At 51.7% G+C, this 10454-nt stretch overlaps 1 protein-coding gene across 1 annotated transcript; it reads left to right on the top strand.

The window, feature by feature from the left end:
• The first annotated feature begins 580 nt into the window (after nt 1-580).
• On the top strand, nt 581-2505 carry NR0B2 (nuclear receptor subfamily 0 group B member 2). Its single transcript, XM_040979763.1, has 2 exons — nt 581-1121; nt 2264-2505. The coding sequence occupies exons 1-2, from the start codon at nt 581-583 to the stop codon at nt 2503-2505; spliced, it is 783 nt and encodes a 260-aa protein (XP_040835697.1).
• Nucleotides 2506-10454: the final 7949 nt, after the last annotated feature.

Genomic DNA, 10454 nt, shown 5'->3' with positions numbered 1-10454 from the left:
TGTTTCTTACTAGCAACAGGAGCAGAGCCCCAAGGTTAGACAAACAAGCTGGTGATAAGACACTTCCATGCTGGCCTTGCACTCCAGGTTTGTCCAGCCTGGGGCGGGGGGTAGCTTCCTGCCTCACTGGGAGAACTGGCCTGGTGCACACCCAAGAGGATCACTAGCTTCAGCCACATGCTGATTCTGCACCGGAGGCCTTGAGGCCCTGGTACAGCCTGGGTTAATGACCCTGTTTATCTGCTTGAATTATCTGATAAGAGCAACCCAGCAGCAAGCAGGTGGCCCTGTGCCCTGCACCGGCTACTTCATTGACTAAAGTGATCTCAGCGCCACGTGGAGCTCTGAATGACCCTGCCCTCACCACTTCCCCACCAGTCCTGCCAGGGTCAGAGAGAGAGAGAGAGTGTGTGTGTGTGTGTGTGTGTGTGTATGTGTGTTTCTTTCAATGAACATGACTTCTGGAGTCAAGGTTGCCGGGCCATTCCTCCCTCCTGCCCCCTGGGGATATAAATAGCACCCACTGCGCAGCAGCACAGAGGACGGAAGGCTGCGAGGAAGCAGGAGCCACTGTACTACCATGAGCTCCAGCCAACCAGGGGCATGCCCGTGCCAGACTGCTGCAGGGCGTCCGGCCATCCTGTATGCATTGCTGAGCCCCGGCTTCAGGGCCAGACCCTCTGTCCCTCCATCCCGCAGCCACTGCCTGTGCAGGGAACATCGGCCTGTCCGGCTCCGCACCCCTCATCGCACCTGCCAGCAGGCCCTGGACATTCTGGCTAAGATGGTGGCCTTCCTTCGGAATCTGCCATCCTTCTGCCAACTGCCCCCTGAGGATCAGCGACGGCTGCTGCGGAGTTCCTGGGGCCCTCTCTTCCTGCTGGGTTTGGCCCAAGACACAGTGACCTTTGAGGTGATTGAAGCCCCAGTGCCCAGCATACTCAAGAAGATCCTGCTGGAGGAGCCCACCTGCGGGACAGGCAGAGGGCAGCTCCCGGACCGGCCCCAGCCTTCACTGGCTGCGGTGCAGTGGCTACAGTGCTGTCTGGAGTCCTTCTGCAACCTGGAGCTGGGCCCCAAGGAATACGCCTATCTGAAGGGGACCATCCTCTTCAACCCTGGTGAGTGTCCAAATACTTCTGAATGGGGGCAGGGCGAGGCCCACCCGTTAGGCTACTCAGTCCTGGAATATTGTCTCACAGAAGGGGCACAGAGAGGTTAAGTGGCTAATAGAAAGTCACACAGCCAGGTAGGAGCTGAGCAGCCATAGGACCTCAGGTCTTTCCCTAACCCATAGGGCAGACACAGTTGTGTCTCAAGGGCACTTAGCAGTGTGGAGAAGCTCTGAAGGCTCAACTCCTGGTTGGGGTCAGAAAGTTCTAGGAGCCAGCACTCGGTGACAGATGGCGACATCTTCCTCTGTATTGTGGGAGCAGCTGGGAAGAGCTGTGCACACATGGAGGTCCCGTGCGTGTAGAAAGCGTAGCAACTGATTGAGGCAAAAGCAGCAGCTGCTCGGAACGTGGTTACCATATGGCAGGCTCTGTCCCGAGACCTTGCCACCACGCACTAGATCGCGGAAGCCACACACCAGGTCTCGGAGACGGGGGCTGTTGTAGCCATCCTCGACTGACGGAGGAAGAGGCCAGGGCACGGGGATGCAGGAGCTCACCCAGGGTCTCAGCGCCTCCAACCCAGGCAGCGTAGGCCTTGACCGTCCCTCTCTACTGCTGCTCTGTAGCTGGCTAGGTGAATAAGGATCAAGAAACAAACGGAGATCCTTAGATTAGAGGCTGGAAATCTCTGATAGGCAGGAAGGAAATGGGACAGGTAGGTAGCTAGTTTAGGGGGTACCAGCTGGAAGCCACAGGCCCCCTCTCCTGCTTTTTGTTAATCCCACCTGCCTATCCATCGAGCAAATGACCTTTTCCCCAGAGGGTACTTCCCCTCACCCTCCCTGGGGATCTGGGGCAGGTGTCATGAAGCCACTCCCCTTCCCAAGATCACAGACTGGCAATGTGGGAAGGCCATCTCTCCATGGACGCAAGCTAGAAGGCAGAAGCTTTTCCTTCGCCCCCATCCTTCCCCTTCCATGTTGCTCCACCCCCAGACACGTCCCACATGGATCTGTGATCTTCTCACCTTATAATTAAATGGAGGAGGTGGTAGGGGGACCTCCAAGGCCGCGCCAAGGGGCTGGGGGTGGTCTGCTGGTGGCTGGTGGGAAATGAGTGTCCAGCAGACCTCCCCTCTCTGCCCGTAGGCGTGCCAGGCCTCCAAACCTCCTCCCACATTGGGCGCTTGCAGCAGGAGGCCCACTGGGCGCTATGTGAAGTCCTGGAACCCTGGAGCGCGCCAGGCCAAGGCCGCCTGGCCCAAGTCCTCCTCACAGCCTCCACCCTCAAGTCCATCCCGCCCGGGCTGCTCGGGGACCTCTTCTTCCGCCCCATCATTGGAGACACTGACATCGCTGGGCTCCTGGAGGACATGCTTTTGCTGAGGTGACGTGTCCTGGGACTGGCCAGAGATCAGCTATGGACTGGGCTGAAGCTGGCCGTGCTGAGCCAGCCTGGCTGTAGGCCCAGGGGGTAGTCCACAGCTCCTGGAGGGGGCAGTGTGCCCCCCACAGCTCCTCATTGCCGCTCGGCCACAGCCTGACTGCGCCTTGCTTTAGTGTGGACATGGTGTTCCAGCTGCCTAGTGAGTCCTGGGTGTTCTCTGGAGCCTCACAGCTAAAACTGCCATCCCCTCCAGGGCTGGCAGAGGACCCCTAGGCTGCTCGCTAGGCCGGAAGAGTCCCGCCAGCCTTGCACAGAACAGAATTAAATTATTATGTTTTCTTTGTTGTTGTTGTTGTTTTTGTAATAAAAGCTTTGATGCACTTGGAGTCTGGCACTGCATTTTGGGCATACAACAGGGACTGTCTCACCTCCAGGGCCCATTTGTCAGAGGAAGGACGCCCACGGAGATGGGGCCTATAGGAACTGGAGTGTTCACTGTTCAGGGCCGGATGGTGATTTCCTTTCTGGGGATGGGATTCATTTTGCATCTGGTATGTTACCAGCACACAGTGGCCCCTCCCGGCCTCTATCCTTGGAGTGGAAGGTGCCTCTTTCTGTCCCACACCTTCCACTACCCCACTGGCTTCTGAGCCCTACAACACCCTCTCACCCCAGGAAATGTTGGGTCAATAGCCCTTGGGGAGCAATCTGCTCCCAAATTGAGACAGGCAAGGTCAATGCGCTTTGCACAGCATGGATCATTCACTTGGCCCATTGCTGCTCCTGGCAGAAGCGGCGGGGGGGGGGGGGGGGGGGGTGCGGGTGCTGTTATTTCCCAACAGGAAACAGTGAGGGCACCCAGAGTTGGCCAGGTATCTGCTTGGAAGCCAGGACCAGCTAAGGTTTCATCGGCTGCTGTGGCCTGCAGCGTGTGCTGCTGCCCTCCCCCACCCCCAGACCCAAAGTTCCTGCCCACTGCTCTTCTCCCATTATCAGGCAGCCCAACAGCCATGGCCTCTGTACCATTCCTTCTGAGCTGGGCTGGGGTCTGTTCTGATTGGCCAGCGTCCATTCGTTAAATATTTCAAGCCCACTCTCCCAAGGTCGGGGTGATTGACCTGCAGGATGGACAGCAGGGAGCCATGGCAACGCTCTCACCACTGGGACTTGCAGGCCTCTCTTCCCCAGCAACGAGGCCACCCTGCCAGGCCCCACCACCGTTTGGATTGTTCTCACGGGGAGCCAAGTTAATGATTGCTCAGTGAAAAGGTCATTCACTCCAGGCCAATAATCTAGGAGTCACCATTCAGGACTTTCCCTGAGCTCACCCCCCACCCCCACCCATCTAGAACCACAGGTGGAGTTGCCATTACAGGTGCCCAGTGCTAGCAGCCAAGCAGCAAGGGAACCTGTCCCTTACCCCACCTCCACTCACAGGACAGGCCCCAGAAAGACACAGAAACACAGAGCTCCAACCACACAGCAAACACTTACACAGCCCACACATGTACACACACACATACACTCACACACACACACACACGCACACACACACACACACACACACTTGCCTTGGAGACGAAGACAAGCAACTTAGAAGCACTTAAGTGGTTGATGACTCTGAGCCTCCATCTGTCCCCTGCACACACGCACACTCAGCAGATCTAAACACATCCACAGAAGAGACATGGGTCCCCAGCCACCTCGCCACCCCTGCAGCTGCGGCTCTGTGCACCCTGGAGAGCCACCCTGACAATGGCACATGTGGCACAGTGGAACCCAGAATTAACAGATCTGCAGGACGTACCCAGAGTCTGCAATGCATACCCAATAACTCCTCCTGGCAATTAGAGGCTACATCTAAACAATCACCCCATCTTCACACTACTGCCCAGCTTGGACCTAACCAGATCCCCACAAAGAAGAAGCCCTGCATCACTCAGGACCCTGGCTGCCCAACAGACAAGTCCAGATCCTGACTCAGGAATCTCGGGCCTATGCCCCTGCCCTGGCACATACACGAAGCCACTCAATCAAGAGCAGAAGCCCCAGGGCACAGATGCTTCCGATTTCGTGTCTCTGATGCCTTTTCCTGATGGTTTCTGCTCACTCGCTAGGGTACCTCAGAAAGCTCTGGCAGGCCCTTCCTGCCTCTCACTGCTCATGCCCTCCAGTACTGTTGCCTCCCGCCCGCCCTGACCAGTCATTAGGAAGCTCTTCTCTCCTTATTTCCCATCACTCCCAGCTTCCACTCCCTGCTCCAACATTTTGTTTTCAATTCCTTCCCCATAATTATACTTTATTTTTATTTCTTAAGATTTATTTATTTGTATCGGAAAGGCAGATATACAGAGAAAAGGAGAGACAGAGAGGAATATCTTCCGTCCCATGATTCACTCCCCAAATGGTTGCAACAGCCAGAACTGTGCCAATTCGAAGCCAGAAGCCAGGAGCTTCTTCCTGGTGTCGCACATGTGGGTACAGGGTACCAAGGCTTTGGGCTGTCCTCGACTGTTTTCCCAGGTCACAAGCAGGGAGCTAGATGGGAATTAGAACCGCCGAGATTAGAACTGGTACCCATATGGGATCCCAGGATGTTCAAGGTGAGGATTTTAGCCACTAGGTCACCACACCAGGCCCTCCTGTCATCTTTTTTTCTTTTTTTAAAGATTTATTTTATTTTTATTGAAAAATCAGATAACAGAGAGGAGAAGAGACAGAGAAGAAGATCTTCTGTCCAATGATTCACTCCCCAAGAGACTGCAAAGGCCCGGAGCTGAGCCAATCTGAAGCCAGGAGCCAGGAGCTTCTTCTGGGTCTCCCACATGGGTGCAGGGTCCCAAGGCTTTGGGCCATCCTCAACTGCTTTCCCAGGTCACAGGGGATCTGAATCGGAAGCGGGACCACCAGGATTAGAACAGTTGCCCATATGGGATCCAGGACTTTAGCAGGGCCAGGACTTTAGCCACTAGGCTATTGTGCCAGGCCCCCTCCCATCATCTTAATAGCTTCCCAAATTACCTCTCCTTTTCCAATCTCTTCCCTGCCTCTCTTCCTGGCCAGGGAGCTATACTTCTCTTTCTGGTGTGCTTCTCTTGAGTCACTCTTTCCCTGTGCCCTGCCTCCAACTCTATAAAGACAAATAATGCCAAGCCTCAAGAATGAGCTATGCAGGATCAGTGTAAGAATGCGGCGCAGTGGTTAAGGTCCTCACCTTGCACGCCCGGATCCCATGTGGGTGCCGGTTCTAATCCCGGCAGCCCCATTTCCCATCCAGCTCCCTGCCTGTGGCCTGGGAAAGCAGTCGAGCACGGTCCGAAACCTTGGGGCCCTACACCCCCTGCACCCGCGTGGGAGACCCGGAAGAAGCTCCTGGATCCTGGCTTCGGATCGGCATAGCATCGGCCATTGCGCTCACTTGGGGAGTGAATCATCGAATGGAAGATCTTCCTTCCTTTCTCTCCTCCTCTCTGTATATCTGATTTTCTAATAAATAAATAAATATTAAAAAAAAAAAAAAGAATGCTTTCTCAGAGACAGCAGGTTTCTTGGACATCCAGTGTCAGAACTTGTGTCTAATTTCCTAGGAGGGAGGAAGAGAACAAAGGACCAGACAGGGTCGAACTGATTCAAGGTCTGACCTGAATGAGTCTGGAGACCAGGTTGTTGCTGTTAGTGCAGACCGGGGTGACTCATGGCCGGCATCAGTCTGTCTGGGGCCAGCCGCACTGTTTGCAGAGCAGCTCCTGCTCAGCCATGACTACTGTCCACAGGCCCAGAGATGACTCATTGGAGGGCAAGGCCATGGCCGAGGCGCTGGGGGCTGCCTGGGGAACTTTTTATGGCCATCATTATCCCTATCTCCATTAGCCAAATCACTGCCTGCTTATTAATCAGTCCAGCGGCTAATGCGTGCTGTGTTTTGCTCTGACCTGCCCTGTCCTTGACGCACACACATACCTGAGAAACTGACGCATAAGAGGCATCACTGGACCCTGCACAATGGCTCAATGGCCACCCAGCCCGAGCCCTACCGCCTGGGAGCTCAGAGCCAGGGCTAAGCCGACCTGCACCGGCTCCCTCTGAGCACCTGGCAGGCCAATCAACTCAGGCCTTCAGACTCAAGCCCCGTTCCTGGGACAAACTGACCCACCTGGCTCCTGGCACATGGCCAGACACTGGGCCTGAATCTCTAAACCCAGGCCCTATCCTGGGACAAACCGACCCACCCGATCCGAGCCCTGCTGCCTGGGAGCTCAGAACAGGGCTAGCCGGCCCCTGAGACTAACTTTCCATCTTCTCCTTTAGTTCCCAAATGGCTATAACAACCAGGAGTCAAGGACTTCATCCCAGTCTCCAACATGGAGAGGCAAGGATCTAATCATTTGAACCACTTTCTGTTGGCTTCCCAAGACCACTAGAAAGATGTCGGAAAAGAAATAGAGCAGCTGGTACTCAAACCAGCACTTTGAGATGGGCTGTGGCTGTCAGAAGCACAAGCTTAACATGCTGTCTCACAAGGCCCCGCCCCTGCTCCCATTTATCAAGAACTGTGTACTGAACGTACCACATGGGTTATGCTATTGACTCGCTTTTTTTTTTAACAATAGCAACAAAAACGTGTGTTTATTTTTATTATTGGAAAGGCAGATTTACAGAGAAAAGCAGAGACAGAAAGATCTTTCAACCACTGGTTCACTCCCCAAATGGCTGCAATGCCTGTAGCTGAGCCAGTCTGAAACCAGGAGCCAAAAGCTTGTTACAGGTCTCCCACTTGGGTATAGGCTCCCAAGGCTTTGGTCCATCTTCTACTGCTTTCCCAGGCCACAAGCAGGGAGCTGGATGGGAAGTAGAGCAGCCAGGATTCAAATGGGCACCCGTATGGCATCCTGGTGCTTTCAGGCGGAGGATTAGCCACTGAGCAATCAATACAAACATACATCACTCAGATTTAATACATAGAGTCTTAAGTTAAAGCAAGTTTTAAGTTACCTAAATTAAAATTATTTAATTGTAATTGTATGCATCCATATTGCTGTTGAAGTCTGAGTTAAGTATTTAATAACAGACTTTGAAAGCAGAAAATATATTACACTAGTCTGTGAAAGGAAGCAACTATAGCTGTACATCGGAGGGAAAAAGGCAATCCAGCAGCATGGATGTGTTGTAATGAGGTATCTAGCTTTGATCTACATGAGCTACATGAGCCCGAATGCCCTGTAAACCCCATTTGTAATTGTGTCCTCCTACTTGTCCATCAAAATGCCCTCTTTCTATTGTATAGTAAGAAGTGTTAAGTGGGGTGGCTTTTGGCATTCTAGCATTTGTGATTCTAGCACCTTCAAGTGATTTCCTACATACTGCATCATATTATAACTGTTAGGAAGAAACGATTGTTGCTTAAGGGCCCAGTGTGATAGCATAGTGGCTAAAGTCCTGGTCTTGAATGCTCCAGGATCCCATATGGGCACCAGTTCTAATACCAGCAGCTCCCTGCTTCCCATCCAGCTCCTTGCCTGTGGCCTGTGGCCTGGGAAAGCAGTCGAGGATGGCCCAAGGCTTTGGGACTCTGCAACCACATGTGGGAGACTTGGAAAAAGCTCCTGGCTCCTGGCTCTGGATTGGCTCAGTTCGGGCCATTGTGGCCGCTTGAGGAATGAACCATAGGACAGGGGATCTTCCTTTCTGTCTCTCCTCCTCTCTGAATATCTGCTTTTCCAATAAAAATAAATAAATTAATTAAAAAAAGATCATCGCCATTGTTTTAAGATATAGGTAGCAGAGTACTGCTTTTGATTCAACTGTGTTAAGTCATCATTTTCTCAAGCTAAGTGCTTGCTGTTCCCAAATATGCAACGATTACTTTTATACTTTTTCCTTCTAGCACTTTCTTGATTGGCTTTGCAGAAATAAAGTAAAAAAAAAAAAAAAGTCCTCTTTCTCAGGATCCACGTGCTTCATCTAGGATGTAAGGGGTGGATTCCATGAAAACATGAATACTAGGCTCCATGTGCACCTTGTGGAGGTGTCCCAAAACTCCCAGGTGATTTCCCATCTCTAAAGGTACCAGCCTCTATCTCATTAAAAGAGGCCAACAACTTGGGGGAAGCTCACTTGCTTGCTCTCACCAGGAACATGGCTGGAAGTGCTGCACAGGTGCCCTCTCTCTGCTTCCATGTTTCCTTCCTATAGGAAATCCTGTAAGCCACTCATGCTGGATAGATCCTACAGCGGAGGAGAGAGGTATTCTATCTGCTGATTCACTCCCCAGATGGCTGCAATAGCTAGAGCTGAGCAGATGTGAAGCCAGGAGCCAGGAGCTTCTTTAGGGTCTCCAATGTGGGTGAAGGAGCTCAAGGACTTCAGCCATCCTCCACTACTTTCCAAGCCATTACTGGGGAGCAGAATTGGAAGTGGAGCAAACAGGACTCAGTCTGATGGCTCAATGGGCTTATCCTTCCCTTTAAAGTGCCGAGATCCCATAAGGGCACCAGTTTGTGTCCCACAGCTGCTCCACTTTCCATCCAGCTCCCTGCTTACGGCCTGGAAAAGCAGCAAAGGATGGCTCAACACCTTGTGACCCAACACCTGTGTGGGAGACATGGAAGAGGCTCCAGCCTCCTTGCTGACTTCAGATAGGCTCATCTTTGCCTGTTGTAGCCACTTGGCGAGTGAATCAAAGGATGGAAGATCTTTGTATCTGTCTCTCCTTCTCTCTGTAAATCTGCCTTTCCAGTAACAATAAATAAATCTTCAAAACAGAACAAAGCTAGAAACAACAAAAGACATTGTTCACAACAATATTACATCTTGAGGGCTAGTTTCAGAGTATTCTACCTCAAGGAACAAGTGACCTTCATAATTGGCTATAAAGCACTTATTTTAGGATGTCCACTTGTGGTGCTAGAATCCCTTATAGGTGCAGGTCATTTTTTTAAAGGTTTATTTTATTTTCATTACAAAGTCAGATATACAGAGAGGAGGAGAGATAGGAAGGAAGATCTTCCATCTGATGATTCACTCCTCAAGTGAGCGCAACGGCCGGAGCTGTGCTGATCCAAAGTCAGGAGCCAGGAACTTCTTCCAGATCTCCTGCATGGGTGCAGGAACCCAAGGCTTTGGGCTGTCCTTGACTGCTTTCCCAGGCCACAAGCAGAGAGCTGGATGGGAAGTGGAGCTGCCGGGATTAGAACTGGCATCCGCATGGGATCCTGGCGCATTCAAGGCAATGACTTAGCCGCTGGGCCGCCGCCAGGTTCTATGTGCAGGTCATTTTTGAAGAAGAAAAAAGATAAAGAGGAAGTCAGTAGACATCCGGTGAAGACAGGGACTAAGTTTGTACAAGGCCAATCTCCTTACTGTAGTGGTAGAGGAGAAAAATCCCAAATCATACTCACCTGTTGCTATTGACACATGAGATAGAACACTGTGGAACTTGCACTCAAGCTGGGATACTGACTGTGGACAATATATTTTGTCTTGTGTTTTAAACAAATAAGCCTGTTTATTTAGATAGATTTATTTATTTTAAAGGCACAGTGACAGAAGGCAGAGAAATTCCATCCACTGCTTTACTACCCAAATGTTCCCAAAAGTCAGGGCTAGGCCAGGCAGAAGCCAGGAGCCAAAACGCATAACAGTCTCCCACGTAGTGGGCAGGGACCTGAGGACTTAGGCTACCACTGGCTGTTTTTCAGGGTAATAATTAGCAGGAAATTGGATGAGAAGCGGGGAAGCCAAAATTGTATCCCAGGCACTTCACTATTGGATGTGGGCACCCCATCTGCAGATTTACCCTGAGTCACACGCTGCCTCCTGATCTCAGCTGATCTGTTGCCATAGAGACCTAGAATGACCACATCATAGAACACATGTCACTAGAACAGATTCTTTTTAATTTTTTTCCCTTTTTAACTTTATTTTGACAATCTTTACATAGTAAATTTGGGTAAA

Source organism: Ochotona curzoniae, unplaced genomic scaffold (genome assembly GCF_017591425.1).
Source record: "Ochotona curzoniae isolate NIBS_2020 unplaced genomic scaffold, NIBS_Ocur_1.0 contig_3255, whole genome shotgun sequence".
Classification (NCBI taxonomy): Eukaryota; Metazoa; Chordata; class Mammalia; order Lagomorpha; family Ochotonidae; genus Ochotona; species Ochotona curzoniae.
The sequence above is the reverse complement of the archived record's forward strand: the minus strand, read 5'-3'. Positions and strand labels throughout refer to the sequence as shown.